Source organism: Quercus suber, unplaced genomic scaffold (genome assembly GCF_002906115.3).
Source record: "Quercus suber isolate HL8 unplaced genomic scaffold, Cork oak 2.0 scaffold_2, whole genome shotgun sequence".
In the NCBI taxonomy this organism is placed as follows: Eukaryota; Viridiplantae; Streptophyta; class Magnoliopsida; order Fagales; family Fagaceae; genus Quercus; species Quercus suber.
The window spans coordinates 130,737-145,821 of record NW_027069469.1 but is presented as its reverse complement, the minus strand read 5'-3'; the positions used below and the strand labels follow the sequence as shown (position 1 = coordinate 145,821).

Genomic DNA, 15,085 nt, shown 5'->3' with positions numbered 1-15,085 from the left:
AATGAAATACCTCATTATTGATTTGAGGATCTCTATATATATATATATATTTTTTTTTTTTTACAATTTTTTATTTGACCCTAAGCTTCTAGGTGACCCAGCTCATAGATTGAGTCATTGTCCCGGCTAGGTTTTATAACTATGCTCGTTAAATATATTGATTTTTTGTGTTGACCTTGACCCTTTTTTCGGAAATATTATATGATGGGGCAATTATGGATAACACTTAGGTATAGTATTTTAAGCACTGTTTTTTAGATTACCTTTTTAAAATTTAGTCATGTGGCTACTTAACTAAAAAATACACTTTCATCCATGAGGAAAAATTTACATGGAAGAATCTTAAGAGGAGAACTTAAAAAACAGTATCTAAGTACAATACATACTGTTTCTTAGGTTACCCTTTTAAAATTCAGTCATGTGGCTATTTAACTTAAAAATACACTTCTATCCCATAAGGAAAAATCCACATGGAAGAATTTTAAGAAGAGAACCTAAAAAAACAGTATCTAAGTACTGTACTTAAGTCTTGCCAACACGGGAGAGTGAGAGTGAGACACATGCATGTGTAGACTCTAATGAATCAAAATCTTCTTGTGGTGGTGGTGGGATGAATATGCATTTTGTTTATCCTTTTTCATTTATATTAGGCAAGGGAAATAAGCACAAGATTTTGATTCCTATAACACATACCAATCCTCAAACACCCCCCTTCCCCCTCTCTTTTCAAATCCAAATCACAAAACCTACTGACCCACTCGACCCAACCTACACCATGCTAAAACCTAAATCCAACAGACTGAAGCCCACATAAACCTAGCACCGACCCTCAAGTCTTTTGTTTCAAAGGAATAAATCGTAGTATAGCTCAATAATTTTAGAACCACAATTCATATAAAAGATACATTCCATTAAGATTTAAAAACTGAAGCAAAAAATTAGAAGGAAAATAAATTAGAGAAGAGGAAAAACAATTAGTTGTGGATATTTTACTTCAAGGAGAGAAATAAAAGACATGGATGTGAGCAAGAAAAGTAATAACTTACAAATTTGGAGAATTGTAGCAATTGGTTGTTGTAATTTGTAAAGCTCTTAAAACCTCTTGAAACAACACTTCTGGATACCGTTCAAATGAATAGAACTACTTATCTTATAGTATTTTTATTTTTATTTTTATTTTTTGCTGAATTTTAATAGTATTTGTTTTTGTGCTTAGACATTACACTCAAATATGATTCCAACCTTTTCTTTTATCCTTACTACCCCGACTAGTTATATTCTTTTTTTTTTTTACCGAACCGACTAGTTATATTCTTAAATGCATTTACTCTTGACTTTGCTTTTTTTGGTTTTCTTCTTTAAACGTGTCATATGGGGGTTGAACTTTTTTTTTTTGAGAAGGTTATGGGGGATGAACTTAATTAGTGCAATATACAAGTAATTACTCCCCCATTAAAAAAAAACAAAAAATAGAATAGAAGAAAGTGTAAGTTCGTGGTAACCAGTATATTTTTTTTAGGAAAGTTTTTGGTTTTATTAGAACTTTTTTATTTGCTTTAGAGGAAACTTTTGTTTTTAGGATAAGTACGTTAGTGAAAATTTGATGACAATTACTCTATACATTCTGTATGGTCGGAAAGAAGAAAAAGAGTAACTCCGTGGTGGCTAGCTCTAAAGTCCTGTTTATATTTGCTTTTTGACAAACTATAAAGTTCTATTCCCACAAAAAAAAAAGGGTAAAAAAAAAAAAAACTATATAATTCTATTCATATTGCTTTCTTTCTATCTATTTAGAATCTGTATGCCATTGTGATGAGTCACTTATAAATGCTTTAGTGGAATCTATAAACTTTATGACTAATAATGCACCCACAAATTAACTTAGTATAGGCAGTTAGTAAAGTAGCTGAAGAAAAAGGTACAAGCACAGCTAATATGTCAAAAAGGTTGGTGGTGCTTCAAAAGGTTGGTGGTGCTTCAAAAAGCTGCATCAACAGCAAGGAAGTATGGTTCAGCCTAGCAAAGTCGGATGATGGCCCATCAATTGCTCTGCATCCTGGGAAAAAAAAAAAAAAAAAAAAACTATATAGTTCTATTCATATTGCTTTCTTTCTATCTATTTAGAATCTGTATGCCATTGTGATGAGTCACTTATAAATGCTTTAGTGGAATCTATAAACTTTATGACTAATAATGCACCTACAAATTAACTTAGTATAGGCAGTTAGTAAAGTAGCTGAAGAAAAAGGTACAAGCACAGCTAATATGTCAAAAAGGTTGGTGGTGCTTCAAAAAGCTGCATCAACAGCAAGGAAGTATGGTTCAGCCTAGCAAAGTCGGATGATGGCCCAACAATTGCTCTGCATCCTCAAAATATGCATTTTTGTAATATTGAAAAATATAAATGTTCTGGGAAAGCATGACAATGATTCAGATGTATAAGGACTTATTTGGTGCATTGAAACAAAGGAACACACAGCACAAGAAGAAAATAGTACAATTAGGAGTTTGCTGTCTGCCATCCAAGCTATTGTTCATAAGGAACTTTTACAATACATGACCACATTAGTAGCAGAGAAAGGCTCTTTCGTCATGGTTGCCTTACTCCTAAAAGTCCAAATAGACCATAAAATAGAGAGAAAAGTCACTGAGAAGGTGAGAAGCACTTTAAGTTCTCTAAATTGCCCCCGATACCCTTCATCCAGGCTCTTGATCCATGCCTGAATCAAGTAAGGCTGAATGATTTCAGTTCTAATGGACAGATTGAACCAAAGCAGAGATCTCTAGATGACAAAGGAAAAAAAATATGGTCTAAGGTTTTGGTATCTTTGACACAAAGGAAAGGATATATGTCCTCAGGTTTCTTCTCAATTCTGACCTCACAAGAAGAAAATTAATAAAATTTTCCAAAGAATGACAGTCATTTTAAAAGGAAATTATAACCTACATAACAGGTTCCAATGCTCAGGGTGTTCATTTAAGGTTGTGCCAGTAAGATTAATAAAAGACCTGCTAGCTTGGTTTCTTCAATTCCTGGTATGCTATGGCTATTATCCTTTTTGAACCAAATAAGCCCCCAGAGTAATAATAAGGCCTAATGAGCTTGTCAGTAACACAAACAGGAATTTGTAAACTTTTCTCAGAATCATTTTGGGGCTTTAGAGTTTTCAAACTAATTCATAATTCCACTTAAAAGTATCTTTGACTAGCACATCTACGGATCTACCACAACTTTTAGAGAACCTATGCAATTACATTGGACATCCTTTTGGGGACGTCCAATAACATTGGAACCGTATGTGTATACTTGGATGTCTACAAAGGTCTATTATCAATTCACTATAACATGTAATATATTAGGCTAAAATGAAAAAATGGGACAGAAATTAAACTCTAGACTTTAATGCATTAAGGTTCAGTTTGGCCTCAACGTCTGCGTCTGGAGGCTGCGTTTTCCTACTTTTTTTTTTTTTTGGGAAAGTGAACAATAAAATCACATGTACAGAGAAAAAAATACTGTTCATGCACTGTTTGGTACTGTTCACGCACTAAAAAATATTAAAAATGGGTCCCACGGTACTATTTACACATTTAAAAATTATTTTGCTACAGTATTTTTAGTTTTCAGTTTTCAGTTTTCAGTTTCAGCAACAATAAGTTCAATCCAAACGGACCCTAAAAAAAGAAAAAAGAAAAAATGGATAACAAGTCAGTGGCGGCTCCAGGATTATTTTTAAGGGGGGTCAATAAGAAACATGAATTATAAAAAATATAAAACAAAAGAGAACTTGAATATATCAATATCGCCAAAAAAAAAAAAAAAAAAAAATTTTTTTTTTTTTTTTTTTTTTTTTTTTGCCAACCTACTGTAAAACGACCACTTAGAACAATTGCCTGGTGCGCCGGCCAGCACCCTAATCCTCCCCACAGACGGCGCCAATTGTAGGGACTCAGTTTGGATTTGACCCTGAGTAAGAATGGGTTTTCAGCCCAACAAGCCCAAACAATAAGTTTATAGAGAGTGGGTTAAAGGTTTAGGCGCTGGCCGTCGTTCATCAAGCATGAACTCCCCTTTATAAAAGAAAATACTTAGAGTTTATTTACAACTGGGGGGTGCTCCTCGGCTTGTGGCCAAGGAGCCCCTTTTCTTCTCCTTCCTTCTCCCCCTCCTTTTTTACTTTACTTGCTTTTCTTATATAGTTTTCATCTTCCGATCTCCTTCTTCCATCTGTTGATCATCCATTTGCCTCTCTTCTGGCCGTCCGTCCCATCAGAGGCCTTATCGGTACTCAAGTGGTTCACTCTGATCAACGTTACCCTGCTAAGGGGTTATATCCCCATTAATGCGGCTAGAGGGGTTAGGTGAATACATTAAGTGTGAATGTGACAGCTTGCTCTGGGCTTGTCCCCTCCCAAAAATTATCCTTAGTATGCCGAGGACGAAGAGGTCCTCGGCGTGGGCCAAAAAAGAGGCTTTCCCCAACTTAGCCTTGGCTGGTCAGTCTTCCTCGGCGCTGGCCTTGAGCCTACTACGCGATGGGCTGTGGCTGTCAGGCCCACGGGCCCCACAGTTTGTTATTGAGCTTTTTGTTTTGTATTTAAAAATACCAAGATATTGTTAAGAGGATCATATTCAAACTTATTTTAGCCGAGCTTTAAAAAAATCTAGGATCAGGGTGTTCAAATTTTTATTTTAGAAAGTCAAACAAACAAAAAGGAAAAGTACTAATATATATAGTTTTTTTTTTTGGGCCAGTATAGGGGGTTCATTTGAACCCCCTGGGCTCCAAGTGGAGCCGCCCATGTAACAAGTAGAGAATGGCTTATAATTCTAAGAAGACTACCTTTTCCATTTTTCAACCTTGTCTACACAGTTGTTTTCATGCATAATTCTAATTACTATAAAGATGAATATGTGAAATGGGTATGGATGATTTACCTTGGTCATGATCCGAACTGGGTCTAGAAAATTTCAAGAACCTGAAGCAAAAAAGTCATATGGTAAAAACTTCTCAAATTAAAGAGCAATGCTATGCCTATGTATAAGATGAGTTTTATACTTTAAATATTACAGATCAATGAGGCAATGCATGTGAGAGGCTGATAGCAACCTTCCCATTCAAACTTATTATATTTTTATATTCTATTAGAGTCCTAAATGTCTGAAAATAAGAAGAATGTGGGGAAACAAAAAAGAAAAGAAAGAAAAATATATTGTTCATAGTATTTGTTGATATCCGTTTGTGACATCACTAACTTTTTGAACTTAGTCTTCAATCGCATTCATAAATTCATTGCCTGCTCTTGCATCTTCACCTAATTTGTTTTATTAGTGACATTATAAACTTTCCAAACTTTGTCTTCGATTGCAATCAAAAAGTTTTCCTCGCCATTATTTGTTCTTTTAAGTCAAATGGCTACATTGGCTTGGAGTTTCATTGACAACTCTAACCAAACATATGGTGGACAATCTGTTAAAAAGAAAATGCAACAACCAACAGAACATGAATTGAGAAGAAAGACAGTGACTTACAAGTAATCAAGAGAAAATAGTTGATCAACCTTTGAGGTCGCTTTTGCTAGGTTCCTGCCAATCACTTAGCTCCTCATCGCATTCCTTGTACTCACTTGAATCTTCACAACCAGCATTACCATGGGTCATAAATTCTGTGAGCCTTTCGATCCTTTTTGGGTTTGGTATATCATTAGAGCTTCCTTCGCCACTGGGTCCTGCCCCATCATAATCATCACGGCTTTGTTTGGCTTTGTTGCCTTCTGCTGCCACCGCTGAATTGCAAAAACTATCCTCCAGAACATTGATGCCCTCATAAGGAGTCATGCCGCTGTTGCTTCTCTGAGCCATAAATCGGTTGAAATCTTCTGCGTCTCTCTTGTTTACCATACGGAACCCGCATTTCTTCACCTTGAAGCCTGTTTTGATTCTAATACCAATCTGACTGAATCCATTTTCATAACATTCCCTAAAAACGTTTCGGCCCTCTTTTGTCTACTTCGAACAGTCTCGATTGAGACAAATAATGGAGACAAATATTGTCTGATAAAACAACCATTGGGAGATCGTATGGTTTCAAAGATATTTCTTTTCCATTGGGTATCAACGACTAGGTAAGTGATTCCTTGTTATGGTGTGAATGAGGACAAAATGCAACACAAATAGCTATCCCTATCAACTCATTACAGAAATTAGAATAAGGTTCTTTTATATTCAGTTTGACTTCAGGCCCCATACTTTGATGGCTAAACCACTTGGGAATTTCACTTCTAGGAATGATAGTCTCAAATATTCAAGGATCGAATCCCTAAAACAAACAAAGCATGTTGTTTAGAACACAGAGAGAGAGAGAGAGAGAGGGAGACCTGATAGTGCTTTTTTTTATCACTGTAAAGAACACGTCAATCAAACCTTGATTGTTAGCCAGCTTACTGCAATCTGAAGTCCAGAGTTAAACATCGCGAACAGAATTTGGTTTCAATAGATCTGGTACCGTTTCCAGTGAGGTACAGCCAAATCCATAAATAGCATCAATTCTTGACGGAAGCTTTGGAAATGCTCGAAGACTCGTGCAATTCTCCACAAGTAAATCCACCAGGAGAGATAGTTGAGAGAGGCTTTCCGGAAGGCAAACAAAATGATTTCCACTTAAATGTAAGCATGTTAAAAAGGATAAGTGACAAATATCATTGGGGGATTGCATTGAGATTGCAATAACTTAGATTGAAAATGGTCAAAGAACTCAAAGCCAATATTGAAGTCGATAACAAGCCCATGGGATCGGGATTTCTTGGCATTGAATAAAAAGGGAGGAAATTAAATCCACCAATAGCTAGATTTTTAAGAGTTTTGAAAAGAGCATTAGAAGAAGGCATTGGTCGTGTATCAAGCTCCACCACACTTTTATTAACCCCCAAGTTCTCTAGTAGTTTTGAGCATCCGGAAATATTGAGATAGTTAATCAACTTCAAATTAAAAAAGGTGCTAGGAAGAGACATGAGATTTTTGCAATCTCCTACATCCAATTAAGCAAGACTAGTCAAATTCTTAATTGATGTGGGTAATTTTGAAATAGCAGTGCCATTCAAGTAAAGCTCTAATACACGTTTCATGTTCTCCCCAAATTCCGGAATTCTTTTTACTTTTGAGCAATTAGAAAGAATAAGGATCTTAAGAGACTTCATTTCAAACTTGCTTGGGAGACTTCCAAGGTTTTTGCAACCCTTTAAATTTAGAAGAGTAAGCTTTTTATGAACTATGACTGATGGATGTATCTCACATAACTTTAGACAATCTTTAAGTACCAATTTCTCTAGAACAGGGATTTTGGTGAGGTCAAGGGCTTCAATAAGTTGTAAAGACTTATTCAACTTGATTACTTTCAAACTCTCAAAAGTCTGCTAAAAGACAAGGAAAAAAGAAAAACAATTAGCTTTTATAAAATCTTACAATTTAATGATACTTAAAATAAAGTCGTATATATATATACCTAAATTACATTACCTTGGCTTGTAAACTTGATGGAAAATATTTTGAAGGGTACCAATTCCATTGAAGAAATATTAAGTCACTAGGAAGATGTTTTGGACCATGCATGAGGTGACCATTATCAATTATGAGGAATTTCAGGCAATGCATCTTTAAAAAGGATTCAAGATTCCAATGTGCCTCTTTTGGTTCGGGTAAACTTTTGGACTATGCTTTGAATTGCTGTTGTTCCCTACTACACGTGAACAAAAGAGATTAGTGAGGTGCAAAATGTATGATTACCAAAATTGCTCTAAGTTAAACTATGTTGTTGAATCATATAATAAGGTGGATGCTTAGGTTCCTTCGATAACCTCTTATCGTATTTCTTGTTAGCACGTTGTCAATATCTTTATACAACCATAATCTACTTCGCTTCCCAGGGTCTTTAGGGGATTCTTGACGAACTATATGCTGACCCATTTCTTGGAGTAAGTCATGCATCCACAATCGATTGTGTTGTAATTTGATGAGAGATTTATCAATAAGAATCCTTAATCCAATTTTAGAGTAAAGTTCAAGATAATCTAATATTTCCATGACATGATTTTGATCCTTGCCACAAAATAAACATGCAATATTTAGGAAAATTTCCTTCTCTGTATCTCTTAGTCCATCATAACTTATTTGAAGTACATTGAGAATTCTTCATTCAGAAAATTCTTTGAGCCTATCAAATTCACTTTCCCATTCAGCAATGCTTCTATTGAACAAGAAGGAACCCAAAATCTCAATGGCTAAAGGAAGGCCATTAGCATAACGTACAAAGGCTTTGGACAACTCTAAGTAATCTTTGGTAGGATTCTCTTTTCCAAAAGCTTTCATATTGAAAAGATGAAGAGCTTCATCACAATTCAATCCTTCAACCTTGTATACTCCATCTACTTTTCGTGACATTAGCAAATGCTCATCCCTAGTTGTTATGATAACGCTACTACCTAGACCAAACCAATCATTCTCACCAGCTAACTTCTTCATTTGGTCTAATTCATTTACATCATCAAGAACGAGAAGAACCTTTTTGTGACTTAATCTATTCTTGATCATAAGAACTCCATTATCAGCATCTTGTACAATCATATCTTTGTCCATCAAAAGCTCATTCACAAGTGTTTGTTGTAGTCGAAGTAAACCATATTTTTTATAAACTTCCCTAATATTGGCAATAAAACTACAAGCTTCAAATTGGTTGGAAACCATATCATAAACAACTCTAGCAAGAGTTGTCTTACCCATTCCACCCATATCCCAAATTCCTATTATGCGAACATCATTTGACTCTATAACTAAATGTGATTTTAACTTCTCCACTTGAAAATTTATTCCAACTAGGCTTTTGGTGTCTATTGAGAATGTAGAACTCAATTTATACTATTACTTTCACAATGTCTTGAATAAATTCTGCCTCAAGCCTGAGAAAAAAGAGAGAATAATTAAAACATTGAGTCGGAACCTACCCTAACATGACTGAAAATAAAAAGTTTGTGGATATATATATGCCATATGGCACTCAGTTTAGTTCTTTAAAGCTGAAATATGGACAAATATATGTAACTGAATGCTTGAAGCCAAAATCGAAAGAGTTACATTTTAAAATAGTTAATAAAGGGCAGAGATTTGTGTTCATTTAAAAAAAAAATGCTTATTACCCAAGGAGCCAGTGGGTATATTTATCGTAAATTTACAGATAATATAAGATTTTATTAGCACTATTATTTGACATTTTAAAAATGGGGGGCATGGCCCATACTTGGGGAAATAAAAGAGAGGGAAAATGAGCTGTTGGAAAATATTAAAAAATGTTAATATTTTACATTGTTAAAATAGGTTATAAATTGATAATGTGTGTTTTTTGGAATGGTTGAAAAAAGTTTTTTTTTTTTTTTTTTCTCATTGTTTCAATTTTGTGCAAATAATCTAGTTTTTAGTTTATTTATTTATAAATAAACTAGTTTTTAGCTTTTTATAATACATTTAACATAAAAAAAGTTAGCAAGAAATATATCTTTTAGTAGACACTACGCAAATAAACTATTAAAAAAACAGTAATTCCCAAACAAATAAATACATATATTACATTGTTTCTTTTTATTCTCAAAGCTCGCAATATATTAAGATAATTAAAGATCAATAACTTATTTTCTTTGTAAAATATTTAAGTTAAAATTTTTTATATATTAATTTTTTTTAAAGTGATTTTATTGATAAATAACTTCCAATTTGACATGAGAAATTGAGCCAGTGACTTGAATTTGATATCAATTGTTAGCTAGGACCAAGCGATTATCCCCTATACCAAAAAGTCAAAAACTATAGCAATTGGTAAGAGTGAAGCTTTATTCCCTTTAAGAGTGGTAGCCCAGTGCCAATGGGCTGACTAAGATTTGGCCCAAATCGGCCTTTACCTATGGTAGGAAGCTGGACTTGGCCCACTTGGTCTCTACCCAATAATATTGAACCAATAAAAAGTTATTAAGTGATATACCATTAACAAAAAGTTATTAAGTGGTGCATACCAATTTTTTTCTTTGTAAGTTATATTTAGTGTAATTTCAAAAGAGTTACATTTTTTTAACAGCGACTTTTATAACATCTAAGGGTAAGAAAAACACTACTTGCCATTTCATTAATGTTCTAAAAAGAGGCAAGCTTATTGCCTCCTCATTACTTTATTCTTATTTTCCTAAAGGCAAATGTTAAATGTACCATAATTTTTACGGTATAAAACTTATAAATTGATGTGGCGATATATGTCATCGATGATCTTTAACCATCTAATAATGAATGTCTCCTAAAAAAAAAATGTTTGAACGAGGAAACCCGCATAACCGAATATAACAAACGATAAAGTGAGTTTGAAATTCCATTTTTATTTTTATTTTTTTATGAACTGAGTTTGAAATTCTGTTAGTGACTGAGATGTGTTGGCTTTTTATTTGATGTGGTAGATTTTTATTGGTCTAGCTAAATTATATTGCGGTGATTGTATATACTAATAAACTCCAGATAATATTCCAATAACCAAAAATAAAAAATAAAAATAAAACAACAAAACAAAACAAAAATTGCAGGTAATGTGAGAGGATTTAAAACAACATGTATTATATTTAAAATCTTGTCGTGTTGTTGACATTGACAATATAAATGCCATATATGGAAGAAATGTTTGAAACATTTAAAGAAATATGTCAAATTAAATTACCTATCTTGTAAATGCCAACCAGAGAGATTGGCGACTTCTCTCAAAGCATCTCTCCATGTTTGCACCTTCTTTATGTTCTTCTTGAAATGTTTTTTATGCTTAGCAAAGGCTTGTGCAAAAGTTCCCATTTGTTTCCGTACATCAATTGGATCCACATCATAAAAAATGGGTAGAACTGTCATTTTCATCTGTTTCATGCATTCAACGATCTTTGCAAGTTCATCTAAGCACCATGTCGAAGATGCATAATTTCTTGAGAGAATAACAATAGTAAACTTTGATTCTTCTATTGCTTTCAAAAGTTCCGGTGAAATATATTTTCCTCTCTCAAGTCCTTCATTGTCACTAAAGGTGAAAATGCCTTTTTGTTTCAAAGCAATATATAAATGATCGGTAAAATTATTCCGTGTGTCCTTGCCTCTGAAACTAAGGAAGACATCATATACCCACCGTCTTGAAGAAGTTGATGATGATAAGGCTCCTTGATTTCTCATTGAAGCCATTGGTAACATATTGATAAATCTTGAACGTCAACAAAGATTTTAAAAAAAATGTAAGTAAAACACAATTTGAAGGATGAGTGGAAAGGAAAATAACTAGGTATGAAGAATACGATTTGATGTTGAATTTCTTTTTTCTTTGTCTTTTTTAAGAGGGAGTGGAAGAGAAATAAAAGAGACAGATATGCAATAAATATCTTTTAGTAAACACTACGCAAATAAACTATTAAAAAAAAAGTAATTCCCAAACAAATAAATACATATATTACATTGTTTCTCTTTATTCTCAAAGCTCGCAATATATTAAGATAATTAAAGATCAATAACTTATTTTCTTTGTAAAATATTTAAGTTAAAATTTTTTATATATTAATTTTTTTTAAAGTGAGTTTATTGATAAATAACTTCCTATTAACATGAATTTGACATGAGAAATTGAGCCAGTGACTTGAATTTGATATCAATTGTTAGCTAGGACCAAGCGATTATCCACTATACCAAAAAGTCAAAAACTATGGCAATTGGTAAGAGTGAAGCTTTATTCCCTTTAAGAGTGGTAGCCCAGTGCCAATGGGCTGACTAAGATTTGGCCCAAATCGGCCTTACCTATGGTAGGAAGCTGGACTTGGCCCACTTGGTCTCTACCCAATAATATTGAACCAATAAAAAGTTATTAAGTGATATACCATTAACAAAAAATTATTAAGAGGTGCATACCAATTTTTTTCTTTGTAAGTTATATTTAGTGTAATTTCAAAAGAGTTACATTTTTTTAACGGCGACTTTTATAACATCTAAGGGTAAGAAAAACACTACTTGCCATTTCATTAATGTTCTAAAAAGAGACAAGCTTATTGCCTCCTCATTACTTTATTCTTATTTTCCTAAAGGCAAATGTTAAATGTACTATAATTTTTACGGTATAAAACTTATAAATTGATGTGGCGATATATGTCATCGATGATCTTTAACCATCTAATAATGAATGTCTCCTAAAAAAAAAAAATGTTTGAACGAGGAAACCCGCATAACCGAATATAACAAACAATAAAGTGAGTTTGAAATTCCATTTTTTTTTTTTTTTTTATGAACTGAGTTTGAAATTCTGTTAGTGACTGAGATGTGTTGGCTTTTTATTTGATGTGGTAGATTTTTATTGGTCTAGCTAAATTATATTGCGGTGATTGTATATACTAATAAATTCCAGATAATATTCCAATAACCAAAAATAAAAAATAAAAATAAAACAACAAAACAAAACAAAAATTGCAGGTAATGTGAGAGGATTTAAAACAACATGTATTATATTTAAAATCTTGTCGTATTGTTGACATTGACAATATAAATGCCATATATGGAAGAAATGTTTGAAACATTTAAAGAAATATGTCAAATTAAATTATCTATCTTGTAAATGCCAACCAGAGAGATTGGCGACTTCTCTCAAAGCATCTCTCCATGTTTGCACCTTCTTTATGTTCTTCTTGAAATGTTTTTTATGCTTAGCAAAGGCTTGTGCAAAAGTTCCCATTTGTTTCCGTACATCAGTTGGATCCACATCATAAAAAATGGGTAGAACTTTCATTTTTATCTGTTTCATGCATTCAACGATCTTTGCAAGTTCATCCAAGCACCATGTCGAAGATGCATAATTTCTTGAGAGAATAACAATAGTAAACTTTGATTCTTCTATTGCTTTCAAAAGTTCCGGTGAAATATATTTTCCTCTCTCAAGTCCTTCATTGTCACTAAAGGTGAAAACGCCTTTTTGTTTCAAAGCAGTATATAAATGATCGGTAAAATTATTCCATGTGTCCTTGCCTCTGAAACTGAGGAAGACATCATATACCCACCGTCTTGAAGAAGTTGATGATGATAAGGCTCCTTGATTTCTCATTGAAGCCATTGGTAACATATTGATAAATCTTGAACCTCAACAAAGATTTTTTTAAAAATGTAAGTAAAACACAATTTGAAGGATGAGTGGAAAGGAAAATAACTAGGTATGAAGAATACGATTTGATGTTGAATTTCTTTTTTCTTTGTCTTTTTTAAGAGGGAGTGGAAGAGAAATAAAAGAGACAGATATGCAATAAAAGTGACAACTTACAGGAGGAATTGACGGGGTTGTAAAGCTGAAAAGCGGCTTGAAAGTTGAAACTAAGCGACCAAATACAGTTTCTACTATGTGATAGTAAAAAAATAGTGAACTTCGTTTTTGTGGTAGGCAATGTTCCCACACTTGTCTTAGGGGTATTGCTATTTATTTCCCCCACTTAGGTTCTGTTTAATGGGGAGGTTAAAAAAGGTTAGAAGGACAGTTTTCCACCATATCTGTTTTTGTGCTAGGCAAGGTGGAAAGTCTTACCTGTAGCAACCCTTTCTTTATTCTTTACCAATCCTTACAAGTTTTTCTCGAAGGCAAGTAATTTATTCCCTACTAAAAAATGGATCATATTAACGGATGCCCTTAGGACAATTGTTAACAAATCATATTAAGAAAATTTTGATATCATTTTCATGGGAAGAGTAATGCTAGGAACATAACTTTCATGTGGACTTATCACTTTTATTCCGCTACTCATGACTTGCCACATGAGCAAGTTGTGGGAAAAGTTGTAGACCTTATAATCCTACTCCTAGCATTTTCCTCCTAGAAAATATAAAAAACTATTATTAAAATTAATTATTTTAGCATTTTCCCATAAAATTTTTTAAAAAGAGAGTTGCTACCTCCACAACATTTTTATAACATTTTCACAATAAATCACAGATGGTTAGTTGTTATTGGTTCAAATTTGAACCTAACACTAAGAATACCTTTTTACCCTAACAATAACAACCATTAACAACCCGCCACTTAAGATTTGTTGTAAAAATGTTGTGAAAATGTTGTAGACATATTGTAAGGACTCAGTTTGGATTAACCCTGAGTTTTGCTGGGTTTTCAGCCCAACAAGCCCAAACAATAAATTTATAGAGAGTGGGTTAAAGGTTTAGGTGCTGGCCGTCGATCACCATGCATGAACTTTCTTTATAAAAAATACTAAGAGTTTCTTTACAAATGGGGGGATGCTCCTCGGCCCATGGCCGAGGAGACCCTTTTCTTCTTTCTTTTCCCCCCCCCCCCTTCTTTCTTTACTTGCTTTTCTTATATAGTTTCCATCTGCCTATCTCCTTATTCTATCTGTTGATCATCCATTTGCCTTTCTTCTGGCCGTCCGTCCCATCAGAGGCCTTATCAGTACTCAAGTGGTTCACTCTGATCAACGTTGCCCTGCTAAGGGGTTATATTCCCATTAATGCGGCCAGAGGGGTTAGGTGAATGCATTAAGTGCGAATGTGACAGCTTGCTTTGAGCTTGTCCCCTCCCAAAAGTTATCCTTAGAATGCCGAGGACGAACAGGTCCTCGGCGTGGGTCACAACAGAGGTTTTGCCTGACTTAGCCTTGGCTGGTCAGTCCTCCTCGGCGCTGTCCTTGGGCCTACTATCCGATGGGCCGAGGCTATCAGGCCCATGGGCCCCACAATAGCCCCTCAAAACCCTGCTGCACGTTCCCTCAGGCGGGGATGAGGGTTTTGACACCTGTGGGCTCTCTAGACGAGTCGCTTCACTTCGATTCGTGTTGATGCTGGCGGCTTTTTGACTGCCCAATGCGCGTTTGTAGCGTTTCAAGACTTAATGGGTGCCCACATTAAATTCTGGCGGCACCACGTTTCCCACTTTCAACGGCATGATCTTTTGCCTTTATGAGCAAGCGGTTACATTTGGGGAACTTAAGGGGGAGTATAAATACCTGTTTGAATCGCCTGGTTTCATCATTTTCGCGCTTACAATTATTG

General features: G+C 34.2%; 3 protein-coding genes and 1 long non-coding RNA gene across 5 annotated transcripts; all 4 read right to left on the bottom strand.

Annotated features, from left to right (window-relative positions):
• Positions 1-1,831: 1,831 nt before the first annotated feature.
• On the bottom strand, positions 1,832-6,904 carry LOC112040959 (uncharacterized). Of its 2 annotated transcripts, XR_010631170.1 has the most exons (4): positions 6,425-6,904; positions 5,534-6,320; positions 4,940-4,980; positions 1,832-2,049 (listed from the first exon to the last, which is right to left on the bottom strand). It is a non-coding gene; the product is annotated as an uncharacterized LOC112040959 (long non-coding RNA). The 2 variants fall into 2 exon arrangements; XR_010631164.1 differs by having other exon boundaries at positions 5,534-6,904.
• Positions 6,905-8,188: 1,284 nt separating this feature from the next.
• LOC136063715 (disease resistance protein Roq1-like) lies at positions 8,189-8,785 on the bottom strand. Its single transcript, XM_065764520.1, has one exon. It carries the CDS (start codon positions 8,783-8,785, stop codon positions 8,189-8,191), a length of 597 nt encoding a protein of 198 aa, XP_065620592.1.
• Positions 8,786-10,738: 1,953 nt separating this feature from the next.
• Positions 10,739-11,245, bottom strand: LOC136063701 (TMV resistance protein N-like). Its single transcript, XM_065764462.1, has one exon. The coding sequence runs from the start codon at positions 11,243-11,245 to the stop codon at positions 10,739-10,741; it is 507 nt and encodes a 168-aa protein (XP_065620534.1).
• A 1,396-nt stretch (positions 11,246-12,641) lies between these two features.
• LOC112008612 (TMV resistance protein N-like) lies at positions 12,642-13,148 on the bottom strand. The gene has a single exon (XM_024040949.1). It carries the CDS (start codon positions 13,146-13,148, stop codon positions 12,642-12,644), a length of 507 nt encoding a protein of 168 aa, XP_023896717.1.
• Between the last annotated feature and the right edge of the window lie 1,937 nt (positions 13,149-15,085).